Source organism: Scheffersomyces xylosifermentans (genome assembly GCF_036884685.1).
Source record: "Scheffersomyces xylosifermentans strain CBS 12540 chromosome Unknown RJT20scaffold_1, whole genome shotgun sequence".
NCBI classification, from domain to species: Eukaryota; Fungi; Ascomycota; class Pichiomycetes; order Serinales; family Debaryomycetaceae; genus Scheffersomyces; species Scheffersomyces xylosifermentans.
In genome coordinates, this window is record NW_027042939.1 from 2639682 (window position 1) to 2660852 (window position 21171).

The 21171-nt window shown below is 39.7% G+C and overlaps 10 protein-coding genes across 10 annotated transcripts; 3 read left to right on the forward strand and 7 right to left on the reverse strand. All coding sequences in view use genetic code 12, as the record gives it.

Annotated features, from left to right (window-relative positions):
- Positions 1–21: 21 nt before the first annotated feature.
- On the reverse strand, positions 22–1146 carry RJT20DRAFT_148935 (carbon-nitrogen hydrolase family protein; the record flags this gene model as incomplete). Its single annotated transcript, XM_064918993.1, has 2 exons — positions 22–662; positions 711–1146. The coding sequence occupies 2 exons, from the start codon at positions 1144–1146 to the stop codon at positions 163–165; spliced, it is 936 nt and encodes a 311-aa protein (XP_064777525.1). The 3' UTR covers positions 22–162.
- Positions 1147–2448: 1302 nt separating this feature from the next.
- RJT20DRAFT_147168 (major facilitator superfamily multidrug-resistance protein) lies at positions 2449–4294 on the reverse strand (the record flags this gene model as incomplete). Its single annotated transcript, XM_064918908.1, has 1 exon — positions 2449–4294. Exon 1 carries the CDS (start codon positions 3934–3936, stop codon positions 2449–2451), a length of 1488 nt encoding a protein of 495 aa, XP_064777526.1. The 5' UTR covers positions 3937–4294.
- A 427-nt stretch (positions 4295–4721) lies between these two features.
- Positions 4722–6011, forward strand: RJT20DRAFT_147171 (uncharacterized protein; the record flags this gene model as incomplete). Its single annotated transcript, XM_064918909.1, has 1 exon — positions 4722–6011. One exon carries the CDS (start codon positions 4722–4724, stop codon positions 5955–5957), a length of 1236 nt encoding a protein of 411 aa, XP_064777527.1. The 3' UTR covers positions 5958–6011.
- A 209-nt stretch (positions 6012–6220) lies between these two features.
- RJT20DRAFT_124716 (cupin domain-containing protein) lies at positions 6221–7374 on the reverse strand. Its single transcript, XM_064916319.1, has one exon. It carries the CDS (start codon positions 7245–7247, stop codon positions 6267–6269), a length of 981 nt encoding a protein of 326 aa, XP_064777528.1. The 5' UTR covers positions 7248–7374; the 3' UTR covers positions 6221–6266.
- Positions 7375–7603: 229 nt separating this feature from the next.
- Positions 7604–8626, forward strand: RJT20DRAFT_124717 (uncharacterized protein). The gene has a single exon (XM_064916320.1). The coding sequence runs from the start codon at positions 7716–7718 to the stop codon at positions 8595–8597; it is 882 nt and encodes a 293-aa protein (XP_064777529.1). The 5' UTR covers positions 7604–7715; the 3' UTR covers positions 8598–8626.
- A 171-nt stretch (positions 8627–8797) lies between these two features.
- Positions 8798–9708, reverse strand: RJT20DRAFT_124718 (GFA family protein). Its single transcript, XM_064916321.1, has one exon. The coding sequence runs from the start codon at positions 9214–9216 to the stop codon at positions 8806–8808; it is 411 nt and encodes a 136-aa protein (XP_064777530.1). The 5' UTR covers positions 9217–9708; the 3' UTR covers positions 8798–8805.
- Positions 9709–9729: 21 nt separating this feature from the next.
- RJT20DRAFT_113697 (putative transcriptional regulatory protein) lies at positions 9730–12021 on the reverse strand (the record flags this gene model as incomplete). The annotated part of the gene is made up of 2 exons (XM_064915795.1): positions 9730–11523; positions 11677–12021. The coding sequence occupies 2 exons, from the start codon at positions 12019–12021 to the stop codon at positions 9817–9819; spliced, it is 2052 nt and encodes a 683-aa protein (XP_064777531.1). The 3' UTR covers positions 9730–9816.
- Positions 12022–12799: 778 nt separating this feature from the next.
- RJT20DRAFT_124720 (uncharacterized protein) lies at positions 12800–14828 on the reverse strand. Its single transcript, XM_064916322.1, has one exon. It carries the CDS (start codon positions 14742–14744, stop codon positions 12897–12899), a length of 1848 nt encoding a protein of 615 aa, XP_064777532.1. The 5' UTR covers positions 14745–14828; the 3' UTR covers positions 12800–12896.
- Positions 14829–15931: 1103 nt separating this feature from the next.
- On the reverse strand, positions 15932–17851 carry RJT20DRAFT_16641 (uncharacterized protein). Its single transcript, XM_064919188.1, has one exon. The coding sequence runs from the start codon at positions 17451–17453 to the stop codon at positions 16080–16082; it is 1374 nt and encodes a 457-aa protein (XP_064777533.1). The 5' UTR covers positions 17454–17851; the 3' UTR covers positions 15932–16079.
- A 1105-nt stretch (positions 17852–18956) lies between these two features.
- Positions 18957–20375, forward strand: RJT20DRAFT_132618 (uncharacterized protein; the record flags this gene model as incomplete). The annotated part of the gene is made up of 1 exon (XM_064918154.1): positions 18957–20375. The coding sequence occupies one exon, from the start codon at positions 18957–18959 to the stop codon at positions 20373–20375; it is 1419 nt and encodes a 472-aa protein (XP_064777534.1).
- Positions 20376–21171: the final 796 nt, after the last annotated feature.

Genomic DNA, 21171 nt, shown 5'->3' on the forward strand with positions numbered 1-21171 from the left:
GTATCTATAGTTTGCTTTTATGGTTATATATTTCACTCAAAACAATGTATAGCACTAGGCTAAAATAATAAAAAGAGACATATAATAGTAGTCTAAAGGAAAATTGGTGGGCAGTAGAATTAAATAGATTTGTAGAAAAAAAAAGAGTGACAAGACGATCTCTCACTTGGTACCTTCAACCAGGTTCAACTCGTCAAAGCCGATAAATTGCGATGGAGCATTACCAACTTGCTTGATTGGTCTAGTGTCAGAAACATTGTGGACGGCACTTAAAGATTTGTTGCTGTAGTGTCCAGCTGGGTCAATGTAGTACTTGAAGTCGATAGTTCTGGCAATGTCCACATCGGCGTAGGCAATACCTTCGGTTTCTGATGGAACCAACTCGGAAATTGGTTCACCATCTGGTCCGTAGATACAAGTATGGCCACTCTTGAAGGTTTCAAAGTATTCCCTTTGTTCCTTTGTTTCACAAATCATCTTCTTCATCTCCTCACTGTAGATAGAAGAGCACATAACAACAAAAGTTTGAGTAGAGATAGCGTAGTAACGAGAGGAAATCTCATCGTCGAAGTAACCTGGCCATGCTGCAACATGAATTTGCTCATTTTGGTTGTTCATTGCAGCAAGATCTAATGGTACTTGATGTTCCCAGCACATCAAGCCTCCCAAGTTACCAATCTCAGTTTACATAACTGGAAGCAAAGATCCACATCCATCACCCCACACTAATCTTTCAGCGACAGAGGCTCTCAACTTTCTGTGCTTGCCAATCAAGTTTCCCTTGTTGTCAAACCACAATTGACATAAGAATAAAGAACCATTATCCTTCTCTGAACCAGAAATAGAGACGAAGATATCGTTGTCTCTAGCAGCGTTGGAAATCTTCTGAATAGCAGGAGAAGGAATTTCTAAAGCGTTCTTGTACAACTGGTGGTACCACTTTCTAGTGTACTCTGGGTGACCAATAAAAGCAAACCATGGGTACCCTGGAATAAAAGCTTCTGGAAAAGCAACCAATTTAGCACCGTTTGAGGCAGCTTCCTCAATGAACTTGACAGCTTTGGCAACTGTTTTTTCCAAGTCAAGATAGACTGGAGCAGCTTGGACAGCTGCTACTTTCAACTTTGGATAGGTGGAGGCAGACATTTCTAGGTTTGGGTGGGAATTCTTTATGGAATAGTGGATAGTTACAAAGGTATTGTTACCGATAGACTTTTACAAATTTAATTCAATTTTCCAGTTCCAATTGACTACTTATATATCATTTGAATTCGTTTTACAGAGCATTAGGTTTTTATTAAATTCATTTCATTAGAGGTGATTCTTATCTCTGGTTGCAAAGAGCGAGAACCTCCAAAAACCTAATAGTGAAAAAACGGTAAAATTTACCAAGATAACAACAGGCTGCAAGAACTACCTCAAGACGTAACCGAACGAAATCACAAGCGTTGAACATCTAATTCATATAGTTAAAAGATATGAAGTTGAATTTAAAGTTTAATCACATAGGGTAAACAAAAGATAGGCCAATGAAGTAGTCCACAGCAGTGACTTGGACCATGAACGGTTTTTGGATCGTAGAATATCTTGTTTCACGGTCTTTGGTTTAATCCACACCGCAATAATTTGAACGTTTATTTACTTTTTCGCAACACCCCCCAAAAACATCATATTGGCTGCAAGATCGATAGGGATTTGGATACACGATGTGACAGTTCTTGTAGGTCGTGGTTTTCTTCGGTTGGTGCAGATCCTAAATCTGTCAAATTTATTACGTAAAAGTTAGGCTATGCTCGAAAGTGGGATTGTCTAGCGTTTGTATAAGCTTATATTAATATTTTAATGAGAAAACCTGGGAAAGTCGACTACCATGTACATGTCGAATAGATGCGAGAAATACGACAGCAATTTGCGGACATGTATCGAGAGGTTTCATAAGCAGTTTATGTCACTTTCAAGTGTAAAATTCATCCTTTGTCTTTCATTCAAACTTAGGTCTTTTACTTCAACGACAATTCTTATCTCAGGCAATTTACTGAGATGAGAAGCATCTATGATGTAATTCCTCCCCTTTCAGAAGTATTGAGCTTCGACGTCTCTTGCTTGTGAATTTTGGTACATTCTTCCTCAAAACCCGTGTGTGTTTGGAAAGTAAATTGTTGCGGGGTTTGTATTTCAAAAGATGGTAGCTCCATAGATAAACCCAATTAGGAAATGCTGCATTTTTTTAAGAATACTCATTTAATGGCAGTTACCGAATTCAAAATGAGGTGAAGGAGAAGTAACAGGTACTTCAGCATATCCTTTGCATTTTGATCTTTGCCTTTTTAAAATCAAGAAAGGGGTCCAGCAAAATGCCCTATACTGTTATGAAACTCTGAAAATTTTGTTTGCATTAACTATTTAAAAATGTTGAACTACCAGAGCCAACTATTAAGAATAAATTCATTATTTGTTACGTCTCAATCCGATTAAATGAGAAATACCCATAAATCCAGCACCAAATACTGCAACGAGGGCACACATTAAGCCAGCAGAAGGTCCAAACTTGAGATTCTCAAACATATATGGGAAGTAGAAAGGACCGAGGAAGCCAAAAACTTGTCTTACAAGATTCATGTACAAACCAACATCAGAAGCATACCCAGGATCGCAATCAATAGCGAATGCAATCAACACGGTAGCAACAATGTTGTTTCCTGCTGCAGCAATGGCAGCACCGATTAATGGAGAGATCTTCCAATCACCTGGTTTAGCCTTGTCTAAGAAAATACCCCAAACTATCAAACCAACAATAACCAAGACAAAACCATTGTAACTGACCCATAATCTATCAACGACAACCTTCTTTCCTCCTCTCTTTTTAATACATCTAGCCATCCACCAGTCCGAGAGTGGACCTGCAAGAATTTCACCAATAATAGAACCAATGATAAGGGCAATGTATTGCAAACTCAATTGCTGAGCATTGAGGTGGAACAATAATCCAAAAACTTGTGGCATTTCAACAACAAGAACAATGTTAGCGTAACAGAAGGTAACAGAGGCAGCAACAACAGCCATAGATACATTGAAATTAAGAGCTTGCTTCAATGGTCTGAAGAAAAGGCCAAAGGCAAAAGTCTTGTCTGACTTCTTATGAAATCCTAAGAATTTAGCAATAGGACTGGCAGAAACACTGTTTCTTCTGTTTCTAACATACACTGTCTCTTCAGCAAGAAGCCAAAGAGCAAACTGAATGAAGTTCATAATGGCAAAGGTGAAGTAGATCCACTTGGTACCAGCATGTTGCTGAATGAAACCTGTAAAGAAAGGACCAGCAGGTGTACCAACAACAAGAGCCAATGACCACCATCCGTTTTTCTTACCTCTTTCGTGACTAAAAGCTAAGTCAGCGACAACAGAAGCACCAGCAGCAGATGCAGTAGAGATGAAAGCAGCTACCAAAACTCTGGTAGCCATTTGCTGGCCATAAGTTGTGCAGAATCCACCACCAATATTTAATGCAGCACAAGCTAAAGTCGAGAAGATAAGAAATGGTCTTCTACCATAGATATTCATCAAAGGAACCCAAAATAAAGGCATACCTCCCATAACTGCTATTTGAGCAGAAGTAAAGTATGAAGCAGTTGGAACAGTGACACCATAAGCTTCAGCCATTGGTTCAAAACCTGGAGTGAGACCAGCAGCCATAAAAGTACTTGAAAAAGTTTGAAATGCGATCAAAAGAATTTCAAAATTCTTTTTCCAGTTGGGCCAGTTAAGAGGATCCTGAGGATCACTAGAAGGAAGAGGGTCTAACTGAACAGAACCATGTCTAGTCATAAGATATTCATGGTGCTCTGTTGTAAGAGCAGTAACAGCAAGAGGGTCAAGAGGATCCATGCTCTCGACATGTTCCTGAGATTGTTTTTCAAAATCGCTAGCTGAAGACATTTTGTTGTATGAAAATGTGTTTGTCTGTTAGTTCTATGTGGAACTGATAATTACAAAAAATTGAGATTGCAAAACAAATGAAGACACAGAATATTTATACAAGTCAACACGCCCCATTGAGAAACAAAAGCACTTCGAGATACAAGTGTTCATTAACCCTAAGCCCTTAAGAAGAACTTAATAATAAAAGAAAATCTGTTCCCGGGCATCCCCACTTCCCGATTAGAACCTTTGTTTCGTCGAGATGAGAATTTCTTTGTTTTAGATATTTTTTCGTCGAGCATCATCTCGTAGTAGATGCAAAAAAGAGAATAACTCGCATGTAGAAAAGATCCCCTCTTCGTGGGCATAACTAATGATACATCAAAGAGAGAATTAACTTACTGCAGCATATGTACCCCGCATATTACCCATGGAATGCCGATTTGAAGTACCACAACAAAAAAAGCGGAAAGAGGCCGATCTTGCAGAAATTGTTCCTGACGAACTCCGCAATTTCGGATGAGATCCCGCTAAATTTACGAGATTTTATTTTTGTGGGGTTAGATCCCGCGACGCACCGTCGGAATGGGATACCGAAGATGTTAGCAGCCGATTCCGTGCCGTGATAATACGTGGGGTAGCATTGACATCGTTTGGTGGACTGAGATGTAAGAGCTAATACCGTGAACTCAAAGATATATAAGCATTGATTTTTCACTTCACCACAGACAATTAGTAGTATCTATCAAATTATTCTACTATCTTCAGTTAAATATTATTACTTATTCTTTTTCCTTTTCATTATGACTAAAATTTCCTTCGATGTTATTGTATGTGGCGGTGGTCTTGGTGGTATTGCTTGTGCAATTGGTTTAAAAAGGAAGGGCCACTCAGTCACAATTTTAGAAGGCTCCTCAGCTTTAAATGAGGTTGGAGCTGGTATTCAAATGCCTCCTAACTCCGTCAAAGTCCTTAAGGAATATGGCATTTTTGACAAGTTTTTACCTTACGTCACTAAACCAAAGAACATTATTCTTAGAAGATTTGACACTGGAGCCGTTCTTTCCAAGACTCCTTTAGATCCAGATATGACTGAGAACTACAAGAACCCATACTTGTTAATTCATAGAGCAGACTACCAAAGATTATTGTATGAATCTGCCGTTGAACTTGGTATTGAATACAAAGTTAATTCCAGAATTGCCAGTGTGGATCAAGAAGCTGCTACTGTAACCCTTGTGGATGGCACTGTTTACAAGGCAGACATCGTCGTCGGTGCAGATGGTATTCGTTCCAAAGTCCGTGATACTGCAGTTGTCACTGAAGAGACTGTTTTACCTCTTCCATCTTCAAACTGTGCTTTCAGAGCTACTGTCCCAAGAGATGAAATGTTATCAGACCCAGTGATCGCTCACCTCATGTCTGATGTCAACTCTAACTGCTGGATTGGATACAGAAGACATGTAATGGCATACCCAATTAGAAATGGAGAGATGTACAATATTGTTATGTCTCACCCAGGACAAGCTTCCATCGGAAAATGGAATGAGCCAGGTAACGTTGATGAAATGAGAAACCACTACAAGAACTTCGACCCAGTCGTTTGCCAACTTCTTACCCACGTGAAGACTGTCCTTAAATGGGTTCTTGCAGACTTGCCAATGTTACCACGTTGGGTTAGTGACAGTGGTAAAGTTGTTCTCATTGGGGATGCAGCACATGCTATGTTACCATATCTCGCACAAGGTGCAGCTCAAGCCATCGAAGATGGTGCTTCCTTATCTGATGAATTAGATAAGTGCCTGTCTGCTAGTGACATTCCTGATGCTCTCAGAAAATTCGAAAGAAGAAGAAAGAGAAGAACTGAGACTATTCAAGCTGGTGCTCGTAAGAACGGTCACATCTGGCACTTACCAGATGGCGAAGAGCAAGAGGAAAGAGATGCTCTCATGAAACAAAGAGATGGCCACAATCCTGATCAATGGTCCGACAGAGATTTCCAAAAATGGCTCTTCGGCTGGAACGCCTTCACTGATTAACTGGGTCACAAATATTTTATATTTATTTGGTTTTCTATTTCGTTTTGTATATTGGTAGTGAATGAAAAAAAGATGTTTAAACTGAGTTTGACGTATGTAGGTCTCTTATTATTTAATCCTGGCATATGCATGAGACAAGAGACAGGAGAGGGGGACAAAGGAGGGGCACTTCATCGTAGGCTTCAGCATATAATACATGTACTTCAATTAGTCGTCAGTATAGACTACAATCAATGATGATTAACTTTTTAAAGTATATTGAACATAAATTTCCAAATAGCTATAAACTAAAAATAGAGTCCCCCATTGTTATGCCTTTTTGTGAATATTCAAATTCTTAAGCAATGGAGTGTCTGAGAAGTTGAAGAGATATGCTGGAGACAGTCCTTCATTAACATGCTTGAATGATTTCCATGATGGAACACAAAATACATCTTTATCTTCCCATCTCAAAATCGATTCCTTTCCGTCATCTTCTTCAATAATGGTGTAGCCAGTACCCTCATAAATGTGGAACACAAAAGAACTGTTTTCCTGGCGCACTGGAGAAGCAGTTCCTGCTGCGATCCTCTCAGCTTGAGCACCAACGATAGTTGACAAAGCCAACTCGTTGTTGATTTGATCACGGTATTCAAAAATAGCATGGTCACCTTTGACATTGTCGAGGTACTCTTGGACTGGTTTCCAAGGGAATTTCATTGGAGAGTGGTCAACATCCTTGCTTGGGAAACGGTCCTCCTCGTAGTGTTCTGCAAAGTTGACTGGGATTGCTTGGAACATTGGCAAGTCCAAGCCATCCAACCAAATCATTGGTCCACTACCATCTTTTCCATGATCATGCCAATCCCATCTTGGAGTGAGAATGACATCTCCTCTTTCCATGTACATTTTAGAACCTTCAACATTTGTGAAACCACCATCACCTTCAATGATAAATCTTAAGGCAAAAGCAGAGTGCCTATGAGCAGGAGCGACTTCACCTGGATTGATGTATTGAAGACCAGCATACAATGTGTCAGTGGTTTGAGGAGCCTTTAAAGCAGGGTTTATTAACATTAACACTCTTCTTTCAGATTCTTCAGCAGGGACAAGACGGCCTGCTTCTTCAAGTAATGGCCTTACCTGCTTGTACTTCCAAATAGTTGGAACAGCTCTTGGTTGAGGCTTTGGAGGCACCATAGCAGACATTACTGTCCACAATGGCTCGACATTCTCAGGCTTCAAGCTCTTCAAGAATTGTGCCTTCTCTGTGGATTGCGTGGTTGGTTGTGTTTGGGGAGCAGGTGCCATTTTGGTATAGTTATTTAGTACTGAGCTTGAAATGTAAAAATATATATTAGAAGGCAGACTATTTATATCATCATTAACTACCCCATACTCGGATCGGCTCTGGAACTGGCCTAGTAAAATATTTGTGGAGAAATCTGCTTTAGGACCGACTTCCTTTGCATTTCGGAATCGTAGTCCGCTCCGATGATGCAATTTATTTCCGCTTGGAGAAATGACATTGAGCTGCAGTGAAAATTTAGAGAAAAGCAAGTTCCGAAAACTTCGGAAGGACTTTCCGAAGTGACACATCGCGGTCAATACATAGGGGAACAAAATTAGTTGTAGCCGATGTGCGATGTTTTATTCACTAAAGAATCATTTCCTATAGAGTTTGGGATGAAATAAATAAGAGTAGAATTCTTCCGCAGAAATCAGAAGTAGTTGTTTTCCATCATCAATTTACAAACATAGACTCTATATAACCACAAAATGACAGCTACCTGGAAAAGATTAATTAGATTCGTTGCCCAAGATGGCAAGATCTACAGAGGAGAACCAATTGTCTCCGAAACCGACTATGATGTTGGTAAGCAATTCCTTGAAGGAAAGACAATTAAGGCTAAGGTTGTTACTGGTAACATCTTCTCCGATGCTGTTGTCACTGACGAAGTTTTGGAAGTAAAGACTTTGTTGGGACCTCTCACCAAAGAAGACGTCCCTATCGTCAAGTGTATTGGTTTAAACTATATGAAGCATATCCAGGAAGGTGGTAGAACTCCACCACCATACCCATCTGTGTTCTACAAGCCAAATTTCAGTGTTGCTGACTTCGGTGAAGATATTCCAATTCCAAAGATTGCTCAAGAAAACCAATTAGACTATGAAGGTGAATTATGTGTTGTCATCGGTAAGACTGGTAAAGACATAAAGGAAGAAGAGGCCTTAAGCTATGTTGCTGGATACGTTTCTGGTAACGACGTTTCTTCACGTACTTGGCAAAAGGACCCAAAGTTTGCTGGTGGTGTCCCACAATGGGGTTTCTCTAAGAGTTTCGACAAGTATGCTCCATTGGGCCCAGCTCTTGTTTCTACTCAAATCATCACTAACCCTGGTACCCTTCAATTGCAAACCAGAGTCAACGGTGAGTTGCGTCAAGAAACTAATACTGATGATCTTTTATTCAACATTCCTAAGATCATTGCTTTCATTTCTCAAAGCACCACATTGGAGCAAGGTACCGTAATCATGACCGGTACCCCAAGTGGTGTTGCCATGGGTATGAAGGTTCCAAAGTACTTGCAACACGGCGATGAAGTTCAAGTCTCCATTGAGCAGATTGGTACTCTTTCTAACAAGATGAACTTCAACTAAGGTAGTTTAGGTTAAATATTATTTCTATAGATATGTTATAATACAAAATTGGTTTTGAATATCTGTCACCTTCAATTAGCAAACGAATCAGTCATCCACATACAATTGATAATTTAGTACGCTGTGAACTTAAAGAAAATGATCCAAAGCCCGTCCAAATACAAAACTTATGAAAACGCGAAATTTATTCATTATACAATATCCCTAACTAATAGTATTCACACTCTGTTCCTTCTACGAATGACTTCTTAGCGTCTACAAAAATCCCCTTGCTTGGAACAAATTGACCAAAGTTTTCATCAAGTAGAGTGGTTCTGATGATGGTGATTTCACCGTTGAATTTCGTTGGTTGAGTATGGATTGTGCAACCGCAGTTTCCACAAAAGAACTTCTTTTTAGGAAAACCACTTTGAGTCTTCGTAACTATATACTCTTTCATTGTAGAATCCTTGTCAGTGATTTCAATATCTTTGGTATCATATTTGGCTAGAATTTGGCCCAAGTGTCCGGATCCTTTTCTGCAATCTTCACAGTAGCAAACCATGGTAACGATTGGTTTGGTCAGAACCGAAAATTGAATGGAACCGCACAAACAACTACCTGTAGAAGTCTTAGTCATTTTGTGAGATGCAAGAGTAGATAATGTTTTGATCAGAATCTTTCAATTGGCCGAAGTTATTTGTGGGGAATAAGTGTAATATATCATCGATTGGCAAATGACCATCCGGCATTTGATATCCTTTACTCACTAAAATTACTAATCACGGATGTACAAGCCGAAAAATAGAGTTTATCAAATAATACGAGGCACATAAAAAATAAAAGATCCAAGTGGGGCCGAAAAAATTTGCAGCGATCGGAGTGAGAATCCGAATATTTTTGAGGCATCTTTCAACGGTCAATTGTTGTAGTACCATAACAGCAGGGGCTTCCGGTGTCGGTTCAAATATAGTTCTACGAGACATTGACAATGCCTTGATTATGATTGTTGGCTTGAGGGGTAATAGACAAGAGTGCTTACTACGGATAATGCAAATTGAGTAGCTTGCCTAGAAATTTTAAGAGCGGAAAAATCGACAACTCCGGGAGCTCAAGAGGGACAGACGTTTGGGGCATCAGAAGAAATTGCAATCCCAATTACACAACTTCATGATCCCCACACACACATTTCCGAAGAGAAGATACGAGGTAAGAGCATATATTGTAGCAGAATATTATTTCAGTTTATGTACCGCTCTAAGTCGTCTCGATAGAAAAAGGGCCCCCCAAAGGGCCCAGCTGTGTCATACAACAAGGAATAAAGAACATCAGACGGGACGTGCGATGGACTGCTATTGGCCGAGCTGCCGGTGACTGATGGAACTGCATCAAACGGATATGGACGATGAAATAGTCTACTCTCCGCAAACCGCACCTTCTCTCCCATAATTTCTAAAACCTTCAAGCAACGTGATGCCGAATCCGATTGATTTTTATAAGAGGCCAACAATTCAAGTCCTTGGCTCCACGAAGTTTCGAATACCCCAACATCTAAATCATTTTGTAATTTGGGTTGTAATTTTGCCGCTAAAAGAACTGTCTCCGCAGTGTAAATATAGAAAACATTATACCAACTAGCTGGGAGGAAATTGATATCAGCTGCTCTAAATTTTGTGATGAGGGTGATGAGTTCAATTGCTGTCTCAACACATAGCAAAGAGATCGACTTGTGAGCATTGGAATAAAGCTCAGTATTAATTTCGGATTTCTTTGACAGTCTCTTCTTCGGAAATAAAACAGGACGGTAGAGCATGATTTTCAAATGCAAATATCTAATCTGGAGGACAATGCTCTGACGTTCAAAGGGTGCTTCTTTCAATTCTGTTCCAAGCTTAATATGTTGTGGTACGTTTTCATGAAAATGATGTAGCCTTTCCTCGAATTGAAATATACTTAAGTAAAGATTAACAAACGATGGTTCTTTTATGGAGTAAAAGGACTTTAGTATATCTGCTAGAATATCATAAAGCTTCACCGTTTCCAAGAAAAAGTTCAATCCAGATGGACGAGACAGTGGCAAAATGGACGTATCCGAGATGTATTCATCATCAACACCTAGAGGTAGTTGCATACCCGAATCTTCGGTCACCATCATGGGTCTCCCCAAAGTCATCGAGACTATTCTATCCATTAATAGGCAACCGTGCCATAGCCTTTTCCTTATTTCTTTTTCTATACAGCTTCTTGTAGACGCCAAATTCTGCTCCAGGTGTAACCCCAACCCCTGAGCAATACGTATCGCTAGTCCTATGATGTTCCAACAACCAGCCAGTCTCGTTGTAGCTTGCAAAAATTGACCAGTAAGAAGTAGTGCTTGCACTAATAACACAGATCCCGTGTCCATGAGATGGAAGCGTAACAACTCTTGTGAACGCTCGAAGTACAAGTCGGAATTTGGTGAATTGTCGAAGTGTTCCCCCTCTGGCGAAAGACGACATCCAAAGGCAAAGATTATATTAAGGATGGAATAGAATAGTTCATCTACTTCTAATGTAGTACTATTGACGGACCAAATCTCCTCGTAAGCAGCCATGAATGTAGGTCTATGAACGAATGGATATAGGGTATAGGCGAAATCGAAATAGTTTCTAATGTATCTATCAGCCACTATTCTTGGTGGTACCACCATATCTGACAATTTTCGAGTACTACTATTCTTATCGTTCCTAGACATTGTATACTTACTGGAGTTGACATCCATGTCTTCTGAATCCAGCGACTTACCGTTGTCCACTGCCAGAGAAAGGTCCTTCATAAATGATATGGCAGCAGAGCTACCGTAGAAGTTCTTATCTCTTGACTTTCTTGTTGAAACAGAACCAGCTCCCATGGCATCGGCTGAAGAATCCTCGTCTTTGTAGGATGCTGGGTTTTGATGATATTCTGGCTTGTCTTCGGACGACGTCGCTATGGAAGGTTCTGATATGGAGTTATAGGAGTATTGGCGGGCCATAGGATATGTGTGATTGTTGAGATTGTTGAGATTGTTAAGAGTTGGAGTTTCTGAGTTATTATGAATGGCTACTCCAGCATTTATGACGGGAATTTGGTTATTCGTTGAAATGGAGTCCAGGTTGGGAATAGCTCTACGGTTTATGCTATTTTCCGGATTCACTGTCGAAGATGATCCATTTGTTCTTCTATCCATGCTGGTATCAGCATTTGCAGTAAGCAGATTCAATTTCTCTTCAAGAGTCTTGACATACTCCACTGTGACTTGAGCTCTGGGGAACCTTTTTCCATAGACACAACTGATTCCACGTTTTGTACAAGTACCACAAGTGGGCTGCGCTCCGTCACAACGAGTCTTTCGCTGGCGACATCTTTCACAAGCTAGATCCACTCTGGGCCTCCTGGGTTTGGAAACTTTGGTTATTGTCGACATGGTCACTGAATCAAGTTCTATTAGATTCCTGGGGAAGATGATTCGTTTTTTGGTGAGCCCCAAGTAAAAAAAAGACTATCTCTGCGTAAATAATTTTTGAAAAGAAGAGGTGGTATATGAGGTTATATTTATAAATTTATCCACATATGCTTAATATTTATTGAAAGATAAATCCACCTCTATATGTATACTAGCTACAGTGTGACTTTTCATCTAAAATTAACTTCTCACCACCACATAAACTTCCTACCTCTTCCAGGCTTCCCCTTCCGATTAAGAATTTAAGCTAAAGGATCTTTTTCTTCCCTTGTGCGCTTACTCCAGACTATCTCGATGCCCGAGCACAAATACGTCGATCTTTCCTGTCTTTCCTGTTTGGGGACTCTTAGTGGGCTTTGTAATCACCATCATCAACGGTGACTGCGATAATTCCGCGGTGAGAGAAGGAATTATTTGTTGATGTTATATGGTATTTCGGGTGGGGAATAAAGGTGGGGAACATCTTCTATTTTTTTTTTTTATCTTAACTATGGCAGGGCTGAAGAGGAGATGGAATTTGATAGTTAGAGGGTGATAAATGGGCTGGTAGTGGATGGAAGTTTTGTGTGTGTGGTTAAGGTTTCAATGGAGGGTCGAAAATAGTGATTTCTTCGAGTTAACATTTTCCACCAGAAACTTCATTTTGAAGTCATGTAATCCCCTTTACGGGCCTACAGATGACTTGGGCTGACTTTAGACTGTAAATACCCCACTACTACTGAAATATTCTAAAGGAACAGTAAATTAAAACCGGAAAACATATATTAGGTGAGTGAAAAACAATCTGAAATGCTAACATGCGTACTATTAAGAATAAATAATGAATAAATAAAACCCTAGCGGGTGTATGGAGCCTTGAATTGGTCCTGACCATCGTATTCAAGCAAAACTCCACCCAAGTTGATCGACTTAATCAGTGGGTTGGCTGCCTTAAACAAGTCAACCAATTTGTATAAGCAGTTGTGTAAAAATAAAGTGTTGTAGTCAACCAAGTCATTATTCTTGACAAATGGCTTGTCGTTGGAATTGATGATAGAATTAATGGAAAACAAATTCTGGTTGAGGTACTTGAACTGCTGCTTCAACTTCGAAATTAAGTAATTAAGGAAGCTAATCGTCGACTTGTTGTTTTCAATGGTAATGGTGGTTGTTGGAAATGCATAGGAGGAACTGAACGATGCCATTGATTTTTTGAATTCATGCTTGTAGTTGTTATTGGAGTCGTAATTAGACAAGCTAGTGAATAAGTGCCTTGTCTGAGAGCAATGGTTACAATTGCATTCATTCAAGAGTACATCAAAGTAACTCTTGGTTCTTTGATCTTCATTATGATCAATTTTCTTAAAGAATTGTGGAAGGTTGACAAGCCAATTGTTGAAGAAGTCTGGAATAATCAACTCATTCAAGCGAGGGAGACAAGAAACGCTCCTAATCAATTGCTCCACGGAGAACAATATTGGATGGTTGGTTGCTGTATCCAAACGAATGAAATCGTTTATATTTAAGTACAACGATTCGAGTAACTCGAATTTGCTAAGAAAGCCAGGAGAGGTCAACAAAGTGTTGAACTGATACAAATTCTGCTTCAAGTTGTTGGACTTATAGTTTATGAGTATCAACTTTTTCAATTTAGGCTCATGAACTGAGTTTTGCAATTTGCTGAAGAACTCAGTGATGCAATTGCAATCATGATGCAAGCAGTTTAACTTCAATTCCAACTGCTCCAACTTATTGAAATCAATGACCTTAGCCATTAAATCAAACGAGAGTTTCGACTCATACCAATGCGTGTGAGAACTCGTAATCGAGAGCTTTGTCAAGTTGTGCGTGATCGGCACAGGATATGGCTGTTCCGTTGTTGCAGACTTGAAGTAGTTAAGGAACATTGCGGTTGATATCGGCGAATTCAAGTACAATCCCTGTATAGTTGCCAAGTTTAATAACAACTTTGGTGGAACGACATTGGAAGTCAAAGTTGTGCTGTTGAAGAGTGATTCGTTTTCAATGAAGATGTCCAACTCTTGGAGATTTCTATTATATGGCAATTCGAGCAATTCTTCGAAGTTAAACACGATCCAGTTTCTTAAGTTATTGATTTTGAAGTTGACCGGTCTGCTGACACTTTCATCTTCAATAAATGCAGTGGAATTGTTGAATACAAATTGGTTAAACGACTGGTAATGTCTCAAGTTACCAATGTCGAAATTTATGAGGGTGAGGTTGTGGTTTGGGGTTTGATCCCAAAGGGAATAGAATTTGCTGTACAACATAGAGTAGTCATGGACAATGAAGTTGGACTGTGAGTGGATGACAATCTTCCTAATGAGTTTGAAGTTGCCTGGTGTTAAGTAGGATGTGAATTGGCGGAGATGAGACACCGGAAGGTAGGTATAGGAATCCGTGTTGTGATGAGTTATGGTGTTTTCTGCGGCAGAATCATCGATAACAAGAATGTTTTTGTATAACTTGAGGTTGCAGAGATGACGGATCGACCTGCTCAAGCATGAAAACGATACCAAGTCGTTCTGGCTCAAGTGCTCCGTGATCATATCAAGCACTTCGAAGGGGATCTCATGAAGCGATGGCCCCGAAATCTGGGGTACATAACTGGTAGCGCTAGCGCTTCCCATCTGCGCCATTTGACTAAAAGGAGGCAGGACCTGCAGGACTAGTGTTTGACACATGGCAAGCTGTGGATGAGTAGATAAGTCCTCTTTTGAAGGAACACTAACGAGAGTTGAGGGGGTTTGTAAAGTTGACTGTTGTCAAAGACTTTTCCTGACGAAAAATGTAAACCCTCCATCTGTCGTTGTTTATATACCCTTGACCTATTCCATTCGAAAATGAATGATTTGTGTGGAAAGTGTGGAGCAAGCGAGGATGTTGCACGGACCTGTGTGCACTCGTTACCTTTTTGGTCACTGGAAAAGAAATATGCCTTATGGTTTGATGGTGCCGCTAACAACGGTCAGACGGACGGCAGATGCACACTTGTGGCTATAGGAGCAGAGAGAGTGTTTTGAAGGAGGGCATTTGTGGGAGAAATTAGTGTTTTGAGGGATATTTGATGTGGAACGGTGGGCGTGAGGTAGGTTATTGGTTTCATGTGTGGAATTGTGGAACCCGTGGTTCTCTGTAACCGGTCTCCAAAGGGTGGCTCCTTATGGGTCCTTCTGGTCCTTATGGTCCTTGTGTCCCGTTGTTCGAAACACAGTCACTAAGACGGAGTACAGGGTCAAGACGCCTCTGCAGCATTTTCTGTAAAATATCAAAAATACGGGCAGGAACGTGACTTCAAACATCATCAGTAAACAACAAACCCTATAGTTAACTGCGGAACCGTGTAATGAAAGGTGGCAGAGTCTTTTCTTTTTTTCCACCGTGCTTCACATTCAGATGTTCCATTTTGTTCGATTCCAAAGTCCAACCATCTTCCTCGATCTACTTCCCTTGGCCCCGGCTCTTGGCTATGGCCCAGTATCGTACTGGTTTGCTGCTCGCTTACTATGTACGGCATTGCTGCATTGCACCTTACCTCATCCCCCTCTTTTCTTTACACCATCGCACCCGCCAGATTCACGGATATATTGTTCCAGGCCATTTGGGCGCAAAATTTCCTGCGGGCAAGAAAAACGGCAAAAAATGGCTCTACTGGCCTAACGGAGGTCATTGCAACTCGATTACTGGATTAGTCATTGTAAGGTCTAGAAAGAGGAAAGAGTGAATGGGTAAAAAAGGGGTTGGGAAAATGTGGGTGTGCGTGGGTATGAGGGAGTTGTTTGACTTGGAAATGGTACGGGTTAGAGGAAGATGATGGGGCTGTGGAATAGAGGTTACAATTAGGCGTTTCCTAGAGGGATTAAAATATTGTTACTTCATTATGACACATGTTACATGGACTACAAATTTAGGCTTTTGATGGCAGCTATGGCAAACCCCACGAAATCTTCTTGGAATAAATTTGCAAGCATTTTCTATTTTTATGTTGCAGATGGCATATAAACTATAAGGTTTTGTGTTCAGGCGTTCATCCAGCTATCGCTTTTTCTGTTGCTGGAGAACTTCATTATGTTTATGTCGTCAACCTTAGGGAAGGTTCCTGTTTTACTTAAGGCTACTTTCCTCAAACGTGGAAAAATTTTTCCCTTAAGCAAATTCTGATCTATGATGGTAATAAATATGTTTTCTATTACTGCGTCGTCATCAAGCGTGTCTACCAGACTGACGATTGGCAAAGTAAGTGCTAAGGATCCAATGTCGGGCCCAAGAGATAATTTGACACCTAATTTAACCGCGTCGTAATCTAGATTAGTAGGACGCCCGGTATTGATCCATACCTTCTTCACTAAATTTCTTAAAATTATGACCTTACTCTTGTTGACTAATAAAAGCAACATATTATTCTCTTTCAAGTACTGATAATTCGCCACAACCGTGTCGTTGAACAGTTTAAAATTACCCAGTTTGATATTGGCACTTAGATGGGCATACAACGGGAGAAATGCTGGTGGTGGTACTCCTCTATAGTAAACTTGGTTAATGTAGTCAAAATTGGGTATTTTCCCTATGATTAAACTTATTGGTAACAAGTATTTGAGAATGTGATTGATGTTGTTGATGGAACTGCTGGGACAATTGAGAAGACACCACAAGAAGTGATCGTAGCTATCAATGACTTGCAGTTTTATTAAGTAGAATTTGGCTAGGTAGTAACGATACTGGACCTGTTCATTCCTGCTGAATGATTTGAAGTTCAAATTGGCATTATTCATATTCGAAAAGATGTTACGACAAAGCAAAGGATTATCAATTTGGAAGTAAATTGAGCATAGCTTGTTACTTATGTAAAGAATGATGGTCTTTTTGTACTGGTTGACGTCATTAATCTGGGAACGGATATTGTTGAATATTTTCAATAGAATGGAAGCAAGATATGTCATTCTTGGGCGTCCACAATGCTCTTTGATGTATAGCTGAGAATCTAGTTTTCTGGCCACTGGTAGAATAATATTTATGGAATCTCTAACCAAATAGCTTAGCAAATATCCTCTATTATTGTTATTAAATGCGACAGATAAATCATTGATGAAAGTGCCATAAAGATCAAAAGACTCTAAGCTAGACCACGGATTTAGCTGGTTACTCAAGCGAATAAAGCTAAGTACCACTTCGTTAAATGCTAACCATTCATCGTTGAAGATGTTGTGAGCATCGATTGCTTTGGAAATTTGATCATCTTCTAGTTGGACATTTATCAGGTTAAAGCGAACGATATACGGATTAGATGCTGGATCAAGTGAAAGGAGAGATGTTATCTGCTTGATTTGATGTTGTTGGTTTGGTACGCCTGCAATTGCTGCGATTTCACCGAGGTATGAGTTGACGATGTCCATGAAGAGAAGGACTATTTGAAGGAGAATTGAAGGGAATTCTAAGGGAAAGATCTATATTAATGATGGGGGAATGTAAATTGGAATACAATCTTGTTTTTCAATCTGGTACTATCATTTACTAATAGTGAAGATGTAATTTTGTACTTGAATATGCAAATATTTGGTATGGGTATGAAAGTATGAATTCGGATATAGACAGAAATGAATTACCAATTGACGTTCACCAATTAGTGTTTTGTTTCCAATGTTTGAATATTCTACCTTCTACAAATTTTCAATAACCTAACTCCTTTCTACCCCTCTTACTCCGAGGTATTCTGGTTACGCCACTATTAAAACTACTTCACAAGATGTCTATTGACAACTACTGCAACAGTCTTTTAAGAGAGTCCTTCAACAACTGCAAACAGAAAAAGCGACACTTTCCATGACTGCACAAATGCAATTAGAGAGGGAGATACTGTGCAGTCTATAAGTCTTGGTAGCAGTTATTGCCATTTGTAGAGTGGATAGTTATGGTAGGAGTTATTCTAGAGAAGAGTAGAGTATTGATGACGGAAGTGCAAAGTAGTTGTTACGGAAGTGTAGAGTAGTGTTATGGAAGTGTTGAGTAGTTTAAGTAATTATGGAGGGCAGTTAAGTGTAGTCACTAATGGTATAATTTTATAGAGAGAGCGATGTAGTAATAATACAGAGAGTGGTGTAGTAGATATTCACTTATTCACTAATTCATTCATTCATCTGAGGTCACACATTGGGAGATTAAGGCAACTTCTGATTCTTTTATCCACTTTTTAGAGATTTTTTTGTGGTTCCATCAAAATTTGATGTTTTGATAATTAATGGTATTATGGTTCCATAGATTCTTAAGTGGTGGTTCAAACTCCACATAAAATTTGTCCCCCAACCATGTAGCAGCTCTTCCAGACAAATTCGACAGTGAGCAGTCATTCAGTCGCTACTATGTAACATCTCATTATCTTATTATGCTACTCTAACTACGAGTCTATTGTCTAAGCAATGAGCTCTATCTATATATTTATCTATCTCTCTATCTACCTTATTTCTCTGTTTTTTTGTTTGTCGTGTTCTGTCATTTCTTTGCCTCCTCTGCTCTGGTGTCTGTCTGTCTGTCTCTGTCAATTCCGAGTGTCTTCCACACCTTCTTTTTCTCTCCCACTCACTTAGTCAGTCACTCGATCTCTCATTGTCTCATTGTTTCATTGTTTCATTGTCTCTCTCAATCTCTCACTCTCTCACTCTCTCAGTTCTCTTTTCCTTCCTGTCTGACAAAACCACCTTCATCTTCCAAAGAGTGAGATGATTTTTTCTGTGCTTTTGCAATTTACACCCTTCGGTTTGCACTTTCTTGCTACAGAGTTTTGCACTTTCTCCATCGCAGATTTGTTGGTTGTTAGTGAACTTTTGAAAGTCACTACAAATGGGTACTTAACAGGCTTGACACAGTGAAAAATAGACAAAAAGAGCCGGAATACCTGTAGAATGGCTTCTGTGACATCCTCAAGACGCCAGGAGCCGCTTAGGACAAAAAAGCCGCCGTCGTCGGCGTCTTCTTCGGGCTCCAATTCGTCTTCAAACCCAAATTCTTCAATACTGTCGAATACTACAAGTAGCTCGTCATCTTACGTCAGTTTAAAGGTGGTTCTTCGTTTGCTTCCACCAACTTTGGAAGAAGAAGATTTTTACACTCAATTGGCCTCGTACTACGACATAAAAACCTCGGCAATTTCTGGTAAATACTACGTCAAGGGTCTGTACCCCACAAAACCATTCGAGAGTCCGGTGTACTCAAGAGCTTATATAGCGTTCAACACTCCTCAAGATGTAGGTGAGTTTATTCTGAAAGTCTCAGACAAACCGTTTATCGAGAAAGAAACGGAAGATAGTTTTACGCCGGTAATAGAGAAGGCAATCTACAGTAAAATGCCCATCGACAAGAAAGAAAAGATAGTGAACAAGATTGACGGGAGTGATTTCTACCAACAGTTTCTAAAGTACTTGAACGGCGAAATTAAGGATTTCAATCTTTTGGACATAAATAGAGCTGCAAAGAGAAGAGAAAGAGATCGTACGAGAAAAGAGAAGAAGAAGAATAAGAGATTAGAGTCGAAGAAGTCGTCCAAGTCCAAGAAAGGAAAAGACGAAGTCTCTAAAGAAAAAGATGCTAAGAAGGCTTCAAAAGATGTGAAAATTAAGATTTTGAAAAACAAAGAAGCTAAGACTTCGAAAGAACAATCCACCAAAGAAGGAAAGGGCAAAGATCCAAAAGAACCCAAGGAATCAAAGGCAAAAGAGTCTAAAGAAGCCAAAAACAAGGAGGTGAAAGACTCAAAAAAGTCAGATCCTATTAATAGCAAAGATGAGGCGCAAAAGAAGTCCAAATCAAAGAATAGGAAGAATAAGGATAAAGCAAAAGATGCATCTAAGGATGAGAAACCTACAGAAACTAATAAAGAAGCTAAATCCGCTCAAGATAAACCTAAAAATATAAAACCATCTACTACTCAGACCAATGAAGACACTGGACCTTCAAATGCCAATACTGAAGGAAAAGCGGAGAAACTAAAAAATAAGAATAGACACAAAAAGAGAAACAACAAGGATAAAAAAGACGACAAGGAAACCAAAGATATCAATGGGGGGAAAGGCGATGGTAAGGATTTCAAGGATCATGCAAACTCGAAAGTTCAAGAGAAGGGGAAACTGAAATCGAGACATACAAAGCAGGAAAAGCAGGCTTCTGCTACTAACACAAGTGGTACTTCTTCTATAGTAACTGCTAACGCTACTACTTCTTCTGGCCAAGAAGGTAAAGCCGCAAAGGCTTCTTCGGAGGACAAGCCGAAGCCCAAACCTAAGATCCAAATGTTAAAGCGACCCAATAAGCCTGAGTCGACTTAAAGCTGTACAGCTTCAACTCAATATCTTACCTCCGGCTCTAATTCCAAAGGAATTGTAAATAATTGAGAGCAGTTACCCGACTTATAGACTTACATAGCAAATTGCAAGATGTTGGGATAGCATTTTCTAATACAAAAGAGAGAGAGGAGTATTTGACAAGAGAGGTACCAGAGATGTGTAGGAAAGATGGCTTTATTATGGCAAGGAAACTGGAAGGTGAAAGACAATGTATTGTTTTGTCTCTAAACTCACCTTCAGGAATTGAATTCTACATTAACGGTGTCTTTCACTGTTATAAACAGATTTCACGGTAATAGACAGTAACATTGGAGGACAAGTAATAACCATTCAGCTTGTCCTTCTTTCGAAGTTTCCTTCGAAGTTTTCGTTCCTTTTTGAAAGTCCTTTCCTCTTCCTAATCTTCCACCTCTTCCCCATCTTTTCCCATTTCGTTACAGCTAACCTTCTCCATCATCTCCATCAACTCCATCAACTCTCCTCCAAATTTCTGTCCTCCCATTGCTCATACAGCGCTACCATATAAACCACCCAAGGCAACCGAGTCGCCGGAACCGACGCTTCTGACGCGCTTACTGTCAAAATGCGACTTCGGGTAAACAAAAGAAAATGTGCTACAGCTAAATAATCTAGATCTACGCAGGAGCAATAATACGATTCTGTTGATGCGAAAATGTTGGTTACATTTAAAGTGTAAAAAGATGGAGGAGTTAGGGAGATTAAGGAGATTAGTGAGTATTCTTTGTAGAAGGTTTAGTAAGTGTAACGTAAGTGTAAC